This window comes from Dromaius novaehollandiae, chromosome W (genome assembly GCF_036370855.1).
Source record: "Dromaius novaehollandiae isolate bDroNov1 chromosome W, bDroNov1.hap1, whole genome shotgun sequence".
Lineage (NCBI taxonomy): Eukaryota > Metazoa > Chordata > Aves > Casuariiformes > Dromaiidae > Dromaius > Dromaius novaehollandiae.
The window spans coordinates 24513634-24528980 of NC_088130.1; the positions used below are offsets into that span (position 1 = coordinate 24513634).

At 35.1% G+C, this 15347-nt stretch overlaps 1 protein-coding gene across 10 annotated transcripts in view; it reads right to left on the reverse strand.

Annotated features, from left to right (window-relative positions):
• The window catches only part of LOC135323437 (casein kinase I), a 78727-nt gene that overhangs the window by 39790 nt on the left and 23590 nt on the right, over nucleotides 1–15347 (reverse strand). For 9 of the 10 annotated variants that reach the window (XM_064500892.1, XM_064500889.1, XM_064500891.1 and 6 more), the window contains 3 exons: nucleotides 14276–14684; nucleotides 9705–9745; nucleotides 2905–2974 (listed from right to left, as the gene is read on the reverse strand). In XM_064500892.1, the coding sequence (XP_064356962.1) occupies nucleotides 2905–2974; nucleotides 9705–9745; nucleotides 14276–14453 (289 nt within the window). In that variant the 5' untranslated portion in view covers nucleotides 14454–14684. Of the gene's footprint in view, nucleotides 1–2904; nucleotides 2975–3282; nucleotides 5123–9704; nucleotides 9746–14275; nucleotides 14685–15347 lie in introns of those variants that run through there. The other variant, XM_064500893.1, reaches the window with a different exon arrangement.

Below are 15347 nucleotides of genomic sequence, written 5' to 3' on the forward strand. Positions count from 1 at the left end.
TAAGTGATAAATATTGATACTATGAAGATCAGATAAGGACAAAAATTAACCTGAATTGTCTTCTTCATCCTAAAAGTCTTAGTATAATTCTTATTATAATTTCAGGTAAACTCCGGTATTTTTGTGATTTTCTTGTAACCGTAATACTATGTTTTTGTTTATGTATCACTGTTTTTGTCCTTCATGCTTGTATTAGGAAAAAACACTTAATTAAAATTATATTAGAATTAAAGATAATCAACTTGAATTCCATCTGTCTGTAAGAATGCTTATTCAGTTAACTAGAAACTTCTGCAATAATGACAATTAAATTTCAGACCTCATGACCACATTTTAAGCAAGATTCTCCTACCCACAGTTACTGAAAGACTCAGATTATGGCAGAAAAAATTAAAAGCAATTTTAATTAAAATCTTATCATGTAAAACTTAAATGAAAGCTAAATAATGATAGGATCAAAATAAGTTCTCTGATTTTTAGCACTCATTTTTAACAACGTTTAGATTCATCCCTCAAATAGTTAAGTGTTTCAGGAGTTTTCCAGAAGTACAGAAAATGTTTTCTGTTTAAGAAAGATTCTTTGCATACTTTTTCCTGACAAACTCCCACATGCTACTGCATAGTCAGGCATGTTCAGTAAAAAAACATTTGAGTATAAAATTACAAATTAACACTTTTTTAACAGTAGATTCTCTCAAGGGAGTTTTGAAACATTTGTTTTATATTCGGATCAAACATTTTTTATTAAAGAATGAAGATTCTCAAGTCAAAGGTCTTGTGTATAAACACTGCACACCTACCAGCATTTCATTTCTGTTTTTCTTGGGTATTTTGTTCTTTCAGGGAGCAGAACTACAAGAGGTCCCCAAGATGTTTTTCAAACTCAGGCATGTCTTCTACCCCATTCATTGCATTCAAGAAGCAGAATACAAAAAAAAAAACTTATCACAGAAAAGTAAAAAAAAAAAAAATCTTTATGTCTGGTTCCTTGATATCCCTTTCTTTCATTTCTAATGATCTTGTGACTTAGTAGGCAAATACTGATTAGAGGAAGGGAATACCAAGAAAATATGCAATTTCAAAAGGTTACCCCTTCCACCAAGGGGACTTCCAAGAACAACGCAAGAACAGAGAAAGCACTAAACTACTCTATTAAAAAGCATTAGAAGTTAGGATAATGTTGCCTAATCACACTCTTTACAGGGTTTCAGTACGGTTTTCCAGAAAAGTCACCTCATTTCTTCTGGGAATATTCACTCATGTGTCATGATTTTCTCCCAGGTGGTCTCTAGAAAGGAAGCATTGCATAGCTTCTGCAGTCTAATCTAAACAGCTTTTATTCACCTCTGCTACACAGCTCTTTTGCGATGTTAGAGGATGTAACCTTGGCTTTCACAGCTGGCTACTAACTTCTTGGTTGACATGTCTCTGAATGTATCAGCTTTTTAGCATGCTAATCTAGTGTATGCTGACAATTTACAACTACTTTAAAAAAGACATCACCCCCTGATGACTTTCTCAAATCAGCCATCATCAAAGGCACCTGATTTTGACTACTATCTGCAACTTAACTTTCTATCTATTGACTAAAAGATACACTCTCCTGTCTTGGAAGGAGTTCTCTCTAAAGAGTTCCTGCTTGCACAGCATTCATGCTACAGCATCAAAAAATAAGTTCTATATGAAGGGAAAGAATTAGATAATATCTTTCAAAATAAAGGTTCTTCAAAGACAACAATTTTGAAAGCTGCAGAACCAGAAAAACCACTATCCAGCCTGTACAATGAACATAGTCCCAAATTTTAAAAGGCAAAAGCAATATTTAAAACAGCATTAAAAACAGTATTAAAATTCATCACAACATACAAGCAGGGACAAAATTAGTGACACAGGCAATGTTCAGTTTGCATTCCCTGACTTCTGGAAATACAGCTCTTCTGCTTAAATATTCTGTGTAGTTTAAGCATAACTTTCCTAAAAATCACTGTTACAGAAATCAAATCTCTTTGGGCAGGAAAAAAATAGTGTGCATATATAAAACAAACTATTAGTCTAGCTTATAAAATAACTTTTTACATTAGTAAATAAAAAGCAGAAGCAATAACTAAATGACCTATTAAAAGCTAATCCAGAAGTTCTAAGAAACATTTTCAAGGAACAGATACAATAACATTTTTTTCTAGTGATTTAACTAATTTTGGGAAGCTTTGTACTCACTTTCTTAGACTAAGAAGCTTCAGCTCTTGCTAACTGACTATACACAGTTCTGTGAAAGGTGCAAAAATGGGCAAAAATGAGAGTTTCTGGTATCGCTCACCTATAACAGCAAAAGGTGTTTATCGGGTCACTTTGAGAGGACAATCATAAAAGTATTTCTGGTATAAAAGCACCAAGGATAGTGAAATGAGAAATTCAAATTTTAAGTGCATTTAATGTGTTTAAGATACTTTAACATTACATGAAGCAAGAGACAGTGTCAACAGAATTAACAGTGAAGTAAAACTGACAGTAAAGCAGCTACTTAAATATCTTAACAACTTTAAGTTAAATAAAAATGCATGATTAGTAGATTAGCCATTTAGTAATTTATGACATTTATTCAAAAGGAAAATGCTGGGAATACTGTAAGACTACTTAGTATAAGGTATACCCATATGGCACAAACTTTGTAATATTTACCATTTGTTAAATAGTCTGAGGATCTAATGGACACACCTTAAAGAGGAAGAACAAAAATATTTCACCAGTAGAAAAATTTAGATTAATCCATTGACTCAAGGTCTTTGTTTCTTTAAGTACCTAGGGACACTTTTAAATAAAAAAGATTTATACCCTAGATCAGCAAAGTAATGTGAAAATTGATACTGGATTACATTACAGTATTATGCATGACAGTTTTTTTACCTCCAGATCCTAGCTGCTTGTAGAATCTGTATTCCAAATGTAGCTGTGGTGCTCTTGACTTCATTGGCTCCTGATTTAAAAACAAAAACAAAATTTAAAACAAAGCTTCTCAGCTGTTGTCCTGAACCCCAAAAATCAATACCTTAACCTAGGTACCAATCGTGCTAGCCCAGCAGCTTCTGAGCCACCTGAAAAAATTTGAGTATTCTTTCTACAATGACTGCTAACTAGGCTACTGGGAAACCTAAACCCCAGTCAGATAGGAGTAGAGTGTACAGGGGCTTTTACATCCTGTATTGCTCCATCATCTCAGGGCCCAACTTGCAAACCCAGCCTCAGTCCCCACCCACAATAACTTTCTTCCACCTGTGAGCTAACCTGTTCCTCCTCTCTGCTCTCCAAAGCATGTGGTTGATATACACCTTGCAGCCTTCAAAAGAAAGTGTTGGTATGCAGCTCAACAAATCAAAAGACTGTCCACACCTCTGGTACATGTCCTAGATGCATTTTTAGCAACAAAAACAGCTTTACACCAGGATTGTGACAAAAAATACCAAATCCTTCCGAACAGTAATGGCCTATAGAGATTAAGTAGCACAATTCCAAACTACATGTATAACACCTGAGAAAACACCAAAACAATTTTGCAACTTATATAATTTATATCAGGAATAGAAAAATTTAAGTTAATAAAATCTTAGTTCTATGTCTTACATGCAAATGGGGCTGGGTCTCAGAAAAAAGGCCACATCATCACTGAAGACTTCACTCACACAAAAGAAAGCAGCAACATAAACCTACATTCCAAGTATTTCACTTTGTTAAAGTAAATAGTGCTTTAACATAAGACCATTCACCACCTTCCTAGAGCATCCTTCTGAAGTCATGCTTGGCTTTATGATATAACATCTTACAATGCATTAGTGGCAATTTGAACAATAATTGCATATTAACTATTCTTGCACACACTGCTACTAAAACTGTCACTAGTAACAGGTAAGATTGTTAATACTATTTATCCATGAAAGAAGAAGATCTACTGCTAAATGGCAATTTCCAGGAAAAGTCTGGGAAAGGTTACCTCCTTTCTCACACCATCTTTAGTCTATATTATATTCTGCAGTGGTATATCCAAGGCCATAGAAGCCAAAGTGCAACCATGAGAAACCTACTCCTCCCTCCCAGTTCATCTAATTTGGGCATTTTAAATTGCTGCTACTGCCAATGCCAAAGTCATTGTCACAGTCCATTTGTGCATTTGATTTTGGCAGGGTACCAGAATTTGAGGAACACAAGCAAAAACAGACATATGAACAGTTTCCACAAAAATTGAGTAAAAATTAATGAAAATATACACTTTCCAAGCTCCAGAGCCATTCATCCTAGCTGAATACTTTAAGTTCTTTGCAGAGACCTGAGCAAGAACTTTCTAAAACAAAAGGACCACATTATTAAGCAAGACTAACTGGCCCACCACAAACTCCCACTTACAGAGGATCTAGAAAACACATGAAATTCAGTGTCAAGTATTAATGACTACTTTTCTTTTAAAAAACACTGTAAATATGGGTCCAAGCATATCAATGCACTCCCCCCAAAAAAACTATCCACCTTTAGTGATCAACTCTCACATTTTATTAAACCCAATTTGAAGCATGTTACCAAAAGATTTTATCCAGTTGTGAAACCGCACAAAAATTTTCCTAATAGTTTGCCTGCAGTGGTATCATAAAAATCTATCAGTTACACAGTATACAATGGTATATACATTCTCTAATTAAAGCTTGTAATTCTGCTTTGCTTGTAACTCTGCCTGCTAAAAGAAAAATATTTCAGGCTCTGAAGTCCATGAAATTCTTCATGTTTGTGGAGTTTACCAAAAGAAGACCCTGGCTTTTAGGGATTTTGTTTGCTTTTGTTCTTTTAGTAATACAGTTCTGCTTTAATTGACACTAAATTATCAATTTATTACCACTCAATGTAATGAGATATTCCCATTAAGGGGGTGAGATGGCTTCTGTGTATTACTAAAAGCAGACAGGAAAGAATTTTGCTAGGGAAAACAAAATCTGATTTTTGACCTATGCACCTACAAGATAGATCTTCAAATGAATGCTGCTTGCTCAGCAGAAAACAGTTCTGATAAACCTTCAGAAGGAAAAGGTTCACAAAAAGTCAAACAACTTGACAACTGCACATCAGCCAAAGACTAAAATGAAAAAAACATACTTTGCAAAAAGGTACTTAATACTTTACTTTTACACCCTCCCCTAATGGTGAAAAAAGTGTGATAATAGTAATTATAGTCCATATACCGGTTGTAGGATTTCTGGAATACCTTGTGGCGGTGACTGGGAAAGGGGGTTAGATACATCCTCAACTAGCTGTTCAGTAACTCTGCTTCAAACATAGAAAGCAAATACAATCTTTCATTTGATGAAACTTGAGAGGGAAAAGCACAATAAAGTGTTGATAACCAATTTTTTGTTTCTATACATCACACTGGAGCATGCAGTGAACTATTGATATGAGAAAAGTAGAATACATAAGGATAAAGACAAATATATGATAAATGCTAGCTTCTCCACTGTAGCATAGAAGTGAAAAATACAGCACTGAAACTATATTTTTATAAATAAGCCGGAAAAAAGTTTAAGTATATTCAAGAATAAAAAGAAACCAGAAGTCATGGCTCCTCCTTTTTTCATGAGTGTTTCAGTGTGCTTCAGCATCTAAAAATAAGTTTGGCAACCCAGAATTGGAGCACTGTTCAAACTTAAGTTAATCCTTAAGGACTTTAAAGCCACCTTATCCTCTTATCAAGAGATGAGGTGTATTTTTTATTTTCTTAAGAGCTCAGATCTTCAAAGGACCATTCCATGACTTCCAGTATTCTGTAAACCACCTTCAATACACAGTTTACATTCAGGTCTAATTACTTTAAAGCTGCTATATAAAAAGTAGGTAGTTCATTTTCCCTGAAAAAGAGCATTTCTCCCTCTTAATGAGGGAACTTGGGGCTCAAGCTGCATTTTTGCTGCCAAAGAATTAACATGCAGCTTACTCAGCAGCTCTGAGAAACAGACACAACAGCTGCTTAACTCAGGTTCTTTCAAGCTGAGGTTTTTCCTTGTTCCTTTGTGGGATGCTTATATATTCAAATAGGATAAAGACACTATTGCAAGTTTGTTTTTGCTCCAAAGAGAGTAAGCTACAGTACACTTTTTGAACATATGGCATCTCCCTTCCTAAGGGCTTTGAGAAAACAATGGATGCAGTTTGCTTGCTCTAACCATAAGGTTAGAAACTTAAGATCTCTGATGTTGACCTAGAGCACTATATAAACATTCAGCTACAAATTGCCTAGTTTTCATACTTTTAATAATCCAATGAGAGCTATTACTCAGTATGTTTTCTATCTCTGCTTCATAGTCTCTTAAGGAAAACCATCAAATTATTTCCAAGAAAAATTTCTGTAAAATATAGAGGTTTTGTGAAAAGGAAAAGATCAGTCTATGAAACAGTTGCACTAGATCTGGATTTACTGCTTGTGTGGTTTGTGCATCTCCACAGAGGTTCTGAAATGGTGTCATCCTGGACAGCAATAATTCTTCAAAACATGAAAAGAAAAATTCTAGCCTTGGCACCAACTGCGACCTCCCTTCCTCCACCCCAAAAATTTTATGATTTAATATCTAAAAGCTAAATAGTTAATGAATTCAAGATTGCAGACTAAAAATAGCAGTGACTACCTCAATTTGCTCTTTCACACAAGGATAGAAAGAAAAGAATAGTTATTCCCAGATGCAGCTCAAGCAGCAATTTTTAGTTATTTGGGTAGTGGTTAAACATCTTGTAAAGGAGATGAGTTTCTGCAACTGAGAAATTTGGCAGAGTGAAATGGAAGAAGCATGATGGAGAATGAAGAGCAGGGAAGAAACATAAGGTAAAAGCAAAGTAGAGGGATATGTAGTAAGAAACTTAACCTCTTCATTTACTGTCAGATTTAACAGGAAAGGTGCAGTTCAGATCAGCAAACAGTAGTTACTGAAGAACTACCTAGTCACAAGATACCAATCTGTATACTTGCTCTCAAATTGGTAGACAAACAGAAACACACACAGCTGGCATACAATTGACAAAACCCTGCTGTAAACATCCTCACTCATTTTAAAAAAATCCATTCTGACCTTTAAAACAAATTCCTGCCCCAAACATGCCAAACAAAGAGGCCAGAAGTGTTAAAACTCTGCAACTGAAATCATTTTTCTAGAATATGCATTTACATATAAAGCTTATGCTTTAAAACGTGTACCTGTGCGAGGCCTGAGTGTCATAAAAGCAAAATTGTCTGAACTATTTTTCCTTAGAGAAGTAATTCCTAAAGTTATCTTCCAAAAGTTAAGAAACCAAGCATCATAAACAGTAAAGTACTTCATACACTTTAATCCAGGAAGGAAAATATTAAGATGTGATCCACACAGTGGAAAGCTGAAGTCAAAACAGTAGTTAAAAAAAACCATTTACTGTTAGCAGTAGTGACAGACATGCCTGTAAGCTGCCTTGCAAATGCAGCAATTAAAACTCTTCCTTTCGGAAGAAACCCACACAATCCTTCTGTGCTAGGGTAAATGGTTACCATTTACACACAAAACATCTTGCATAAGAGGAAAAAGATTCTCCTGCCAGGTGATTACAAGAGAATATTAAGTCAAGAGTGGAATGCTGCCATGAAGAGCACAAGTGTGCTTCAAGGATAAATTGGGAGAGGTATTACTGTAACTGTACCTGGTAAGGGTTACTGCTCATCAAAACACAATACATATAGTTCTAGTTAGCCCATTCAGGAAAAATAAACTAGAATTAGGGCACAGAATTACTGAGATAAAGAAGAAATTAAGAGTTTGGTTCATTTAGGCTAACAAAACAAAAGGCTGAGCATAGGTACTGATGGCTGCTTTCAAAACACCATCAGAGTGAGTGCCAGGCATTGGGGAGCGAGGGGAGGAACACCACACATCTAATGTTAGACTAAGCTTAAACAGGAGGAAGGAAGGTATATCAGTCATGAATAAACACAACCTTTCTAACCATTAGAACACAAAAAGTCCTGAAACAGTGTCCAATAGGAGTAGAAGAAGAAACCCACACAGCAAAATTAAAGTCCCACACACAATTTGATGCAGCTGTCTGTAGCAGAAAGTTGATGCAGCTGTCTGTAGCAGAAAGACTACACTTTATGATCCAAATCCCTTTCAATGGTGAGAAAACATTCCATAGAATTTGAAAGAAAAATAATTGAGAACTATGTTGAAAGAAGCCACTAGTGCTACCTGCCAATAACTAAAAGTATTTTTACTGATTCTTCTAGCTATTGTTTATTGTGATGACATACTTTTCCATATCAATAATGCAAGAGGACAACTATATATTCAGATTCCTTAAAGCAGCAGTAGGAAATCAGACACTCTACTACACTACACTGGATCTCTAGTGACTTCTAAAAAAGTTAGCCAATAATGGTTATTAAAGCCTTCTGCACAGCTTTAAATGAACTTGAGACTGAGTCATTTGGAAACCAATATAGTAAAGCTTGCCACTGAACAACATCTTTGAAAAGTGAAATAGGCTAATATAGAAATAAATCAGTAATATAAATTTATGCATTAAAATTTTTAAAAAGTGAGTTTAATATCAGAAAAAATCAGAAAAATGGTTTACCAAAAACCCAATAATCAAATTTAAAGTTCTCTTGCTCTACATCATCAACTAGTGCTTCAAAAACCACTTTAAGGTGCTTTTCAGTAAACAAAATTTAACTAGAGGAATTTTCAGAACATTTTCAAGTATCGCTCTTTCAAGGAGTAACTTCGGCATTTTTTAGATCTGTAACTACTCCCGAAATAATTATTTTTCTAACCACTAGATAGTTACAGATATTTGAGACATTTATTATATAAGTATGCAATGCTCTTTAGACTTAAGCTATATCTTTGTTTTCAGAAGTTACCTTTTACTTTATGGAATCAGAGTATTTACCATAGCATGCTATGAAAAAAAAAACTGTCTGACTGCAGCAACAAGAGAATTATGCAAGTCCTGAAAAGCCTTCAGAAAACAAAACCTACAGAACTGAATTTCATCTTAGTATACCTTGGTTAAGTTCTAAGTAAATGACTGTTTTCAGAAGACGCATCCAGAAGTACAACATGAAGTAAACTAAATAGTTCTAAAGAAAGATTTGGAAAGGGCAGAACAATGTCACATTAACAGTTACATGAGTTATGCACATTTGTAAGGAAACCTTTCAATCTTAGCAAGTAAAAACACACTTTTACAATCAGAAGTCTGAGTAGCAATGATGACAGATGAAAAACTGAATTTGGGGAAGGAGTAAGGGTGTTGGAAAGCAGGCATTCTGCAGGATCTCTGGAGCTTTTTTTGTTGTCATTTGATGTCTGATGTTAAATTTTGCTCTCTTCCGCTTGCTGAAAGTCAGGAATCTACCAGGTAAGAATGCTGAGCATGTCCTTGAAGAAGCAGTCAACCAATCCTTGAAGAAACAGTCAACCACCATTGACTTTACAAATGTAAACTTACTTCTGAGATCAGCGACAACATTTAACACTGGTTTTATTCAATATGGCCAAGGCATATAATTATGTCTACCACTAACTACTTTAATCTAATCAGCTGAAAATACACAAGCACTAAAGATTTCAATTAAGGAAATCAAACCATTATATAAGAAAGTCTGATGATTTTTTTCACCCCAAATCTTAAAAAAAATATTAACTTACCAGCTTAATTGCCACATACTCATTTGTGTATAAATTTTTTCCTTAAAAAAAAAAAAACAAGAATATGAGACTATGGCAGTGACAGTTTATAAAAGCACAGAACTGTGGGAGATCTATTCTGCCAAAAACTCCATCCATATCAAACGGACTTAGGACCACTTTCTTCAGCCACTACTCACCAAAGAGCTCTTTGGAAAGTAATAACTAGGCTTGTGACTAGTTCAGCTAACAGTTTATGTTGTGCTTTAATTGCACTAAAGTAACATATGACTTTTTCAAGTAAAGCGTAAATAGCAGTTTAGTCAGATTAACAAAGTCTGAGGACTTGGCTTGTGGTTTAGAGTTTAACATTTTTGGTTTGAGTTACTGAAACAATCTAAAACATGCTGAATTCTTATGTCAACTTTTAATATAGTTCACTGTTTTAATACAGTTCACAGTCAAACACAGGAATGCTCTACTATAAATTTGTGAGTAAAACTCAAGATGTAGTAACATTTTAGTAAGTTTTCAGAGCTTTTTATAGCTGTTAGCTATATGACAAGAGGCCTTCAGAAAAAAATCACTTAAATTAATATCGACATATCCTGAAAATGTTTTACCTGGAACACAGAACCATTACCACTAGAACACAAGATATATAAAACAAATCTGCATCAGAAACAATTACTATGCATATTTGAGTAAAACAAATCCTTATTTCAAACTAGTTTTGAGGCTTCTGGTTAGACGTTAACTTTATATACACTTTAAGCACTTCCTTTTAATGTAAGACTAGAGGTTAAAAAAGGAAAAGCTAATGAAACATCCGCGCTCTACTGTGACAAAAAATGACAGATTCTGGTACTGTGCGATCATGTTCCCTGTTCAAGTAAGATATTTAAATCTCAAGAAATTCTTGTTAATACTTTTAATCTAAGACCCTAAATATTCTGGTACTGATTTAAAACATGATTTTAATAGTGTGATACCACACTTTACAGAAAACTTGACTCTTGAATAGTGTAAGAACTGGTTGATCTCTTCACTGAGATAGTTTGGGCTATTTTGCCAATTTTGCAGAAATTTTGATAGCCTAAAGAAGTTTGAAAAATTGATAAATTACTGCAAGTGGAATGTGTATTGACTTGCTATATTTAGATTTATTACTGCAAACCATTTAAATTTGAGTTAAATTATATTATGGTATTGGAATATCAGACCCTACCACAACTTTGAATTAGGAAAGGCTATTTCCTCCCCACACCTCCCCCATTTCTGTAATTCACTAAACAGTGTTAGGACAGAGAGCAAGAATATTACTAAATTAAATGCTTACACCTCAAAGATGCATCTGCTATTTTAACACCAATATACAGCTTAATGAGTACTTTGACCAGCATTACATCAATCCCTTATAAGACAACTAAGATGTTAAACAAGCTGTAGAGGTATAAAATTGAAAAGTATCAGATGCAAAAATAGGTAGTCACTTCTGACATTTTCAACTCCTTCGCAGACAGCTGAAAAGAAATGAAAAACATGCACTACTTTTAATGGCAATCATATGTATTTCTAATATTATGCTGGCCCAAATTCAGATTAGTTGAAAAGTTTTTTTTTAAAGAAATCAGATGGGAAAAGTAAGATATGGAACTAAGATAAAAAGCTTCCCAGTAAAATGTTACATTTATAGTCAAAGACTGATCTCAGCTCCAATCCCTATTAAGACTGTTCTTGCAAAGCTGAAGAAAAGAATATCAAAGTCATTTGTTTGTTAAAAGATCAGCTTTACAAAAGGAAGAGGAGTTACCCAAAGGCTAACAACTGCAAGTTGGTATGGGCACTGTGATCTAGTTTGGCCACCAAGAAAATTTCAAGATTTATCCAAGGACTTGAGCAGATTTCCAGGCATCTTAAATATTAATTCTTACTTAACGACCAACCAAGAGTTACGTTTTTTGACCAAAAGCATACTTTAAAGCTGCTTGTGTCTCTACACACTATTAGGATCCATAGACTTTAAAAAGAAATTTTGCATGGGCCCTGCCCATTGAATCTATTAGGCATCACAGGCAGCCACTATAGTAGCTAATAAATCCCTTTACTGTGACTGGATATTGAGTTTCATCAAAGTGGTGTAATGGCAGGCCTATCATTCTGAAAACCCCACCAGAAAGGGTACTGTAGCTCTGAATTCGAGACAACTGTCTCTAAAATACAGAAGACAGCAGATGTGACACCTCTGTTGAGATCTCTGACCACAGAATAGGTAATGCAGCACATACGGCAGCAGCATAAGCTTTCTTTTATTACCCCATCAGTTTACCTAACTTTTAACCCAGGACAGCCTTAAGATTAACAGCTCAATCTTCAAACCAATTTAGCACACAGTCCCTTAGCAAGCAAATGTGCTAGTTGCACATCAGATATTCATTTGCTACATATAGCAAATTTACTATTTGATCCACTACAGTATGCCAACATAGAAGTCTGGCAATTCTTTTCTTCTCAGGTGGAAGGACTACAATGGCTACTGGGTTGTAACTAAACTTATTTCCTGAAGCATAACTTCATTGCTCTTTATTAGCTTTATTCCTCTAAGTCTTTAAGACTGGACCCTTACACAGATGCTCAAAATATATCCCAGTTCCATTGAAGTACAAAAACAAGTTAAGTGCTTGCATACATCTTCATAGGAGGGGTGTCTGTTTTAATTTACTTGCTAGTGTAGTAACAGCTGCAAAAATACCAAAATATTTAAATCAGAATCTACAATACCAATCCTAACTTTTACTTTCAGTAATTTATACATCTAAAACATCTTATCCTACATATGATAGAAATTAGGACTTGAAGCACCTATTATATATGCAAAAAAATCAGCAGAGGTTGAAAGAAAAAAGCCTGCTGCCCTTGGCTGTTGGAAGGGCAGCACAGTATTCTCCTTTTTTCTTTCACTTATTGGCCCAATTTTATTTCAGTATTATGAGATTTAAAGCTTTGCCACTTTTATATTAGTGTCTCTCAATGAAATACATAATTTCACTGTAGGATTCAACTGCTGCCAGTAAATGAGATTACCTATTTCAGATTAATATCAGACGATCAACTCCATATGCTGTGAGCAATCCAAGATAACAGACAAGGCAAAAAGTTTCTTCCTAAAATCCCTGGAAATGTTAACTTGATTAATTTACAGTTGTTTAGAGTATTAACTGTGATATATTAATCAGACTGGTATGGTTTAGTTCGTGCAGAGCTTTAAAAGAAAAACAACATTCAAGATCAATTTAGGAAAGTTGAAGAACAGCTGAAGACAACTCATGCCTAACTTGTAAACTTCAGAGGCACATATCTAACACTTCAAATGTTGAAATGTATCAATCTTGTTTCTTTATTGTTACAAATAATCAGAACACCACTTAAGGAGACTGTTAGTTTCTTCAGTAAAGAGGACAGAAATGACCTTTCTTCCCTCACAGCAGTAATACGCTGAGCTTGATTACACTTCTGACTCATACCACACGTAACAGCCCCAAAAAGTACGATATTAAAACCACATATTATCATCTTTCTGCAGGACAATGAGAAGTTGTCCTACCAGAGAAACAAAACATGAACAGAAACACAGTAGCTACATCTACACAGCCCAGCCTACTCAAATACCCTGCTTTTCAACACATCTCTCTATACCTTGAAGCAGAGCATCAGCTCAAGCCTTCCAAGGATACTGGAATAAATTCTTGGCATTAAATGTTGAGCTATGCTTGCTAACACATACAGAATTCTCAGATCTTAAAAGCCTTGGCTAATCATGCTGCCATCACGGAAATTAAGCCCCTCAAAAATAAATTAGTATAAACTCTTCCAAAAGCCTACATCTATTTTATACACTGTGTCTACCTTAACCAACAGTAAAAAAAAAAAAAAAAAAAAAAAAAAAATTACTTTGGCCCACAAATTCTTCAAAACTCCACAGGTCCTTCTCAGTCCTTGCCCCTCTCCACCATTTTATCTTCATCCATCTAAGACTTGGTGAGGAGAACGCTAACTTACAGATCACCCCCACCTCCAGAGTTTCCTACGGATGAATCCTTACTGCCTAACCAACAGCAAGCAGTTCCCCGTTCAGCCTTGCCATACTGCTGCTGATGACTGAGGAAATCAAGAGCTTGCTGCAGTTTTGGCATGCCTGCTGCAGACACTGTGCTCTCTGCTGTCTCCCAGAGATCTCCAAGAAAGTATTTATCCTAGAAGTATGGAAGGAGGATGTTTTACAATTTTAGCCCAAAAAGATCAGAATTGATTTAGGAGGTCAGGAGATAGAGCAAAATACAGTAAGCATGAAGGCATTTCCAGCTTCTTAGAGACAACTGACTAAATTCAGGATAGCAATTAGGTATGAAGTATTATTAGTCCTAGAAAGTCTTCTGCTATATACACACATCAACATATGATAGAGCTGCAAGGCAAACTTAACATATCTGAAAGTTTATAGAACTGTAACAGTATGTTCAGACATTTTCATTCCTAGTCTGCATGCATGCTTTGAAGAATGTAAACCAAAACAAAGAAATAAGGGATCTTACCTAATCGTAGCTCTCCAAAATTACCACATCCAATTTTTTTGCCAACTCTAAAGTTAGGTCCAACCATTAACACTCCAGAATTTGAAGAACCAGATCCCCGTGGATTGTGGCCTGACCTTCCACTAGGCCGTGCCATTCTTTCATCTGGTTTGTCCTTGTCTTTTTTTTTACTATCCATATCAAGTTTACGGTACTCCACTTTGATTTCTTCTTTTTAAATCAGTATAAGCAAACTCAGATTTGGCAATGTGAAAATGAAAACATCACTAGTGAAGTGCCCAGCTGGTTTCTGTCACTTAGCAGTCAACAATGGCATATTCAACCCATTCGAGAAATATTTTTCCTTGTTTCTGCAGTAAGTCTCCAGAATGTATCCTACCAGCAGAATTCACTAGTGTTTACAGGATCTCTGTAAATGAAAAACAAAGTTACTCGATGCAGTAAGATTCTTGTAGAGAATTACCTCTCTCTTCAACTAAACTTAAACAATTAAAAAATAACTAATGCTATCTGCTTTATAGGTCCTCTATGAATAGCACTACTGTAAGGTTAAATCCTCTGATTATAGCACAACTGCAACAGACACTGGTGCAGCTTTGAAGTGAGCTAAAAAAACCCAAAGTTGAATATAACAGTTTTATAGGGGCCTTTCTTTGGAAAAAATACTTCCTGACCCAGTGAACACACTTAACATTGCTATTTAAACAGTCATTGCAGCTTACACCAGCTTTGCAAGAGAAAGCATTTAATTTCTATTTTTTTCAAAGTAGTATCTGTTTTCCTACTAAAGGAAATACTTAAATAACACTGAATGATATTCAAACTTTAAATGTTTGCATTACCTTTTTCTTAATTACAGACATATGATTTATTAATTCAGTGACAAGGACACTGTACTACTTTCATTAACTCCTGAGTTTGAAAATAAGACCTATTTACTTACCATAGCAATTCTGCCTCCCTTCCCCCCCCCCCCCCATTTAATTAGATCATACATTTGTTTCCCCTCCTTAATTTCACTGCCCTGACACTCATTTCAACAGGGATTTCAGCAAGGACATAATGTTAGCTT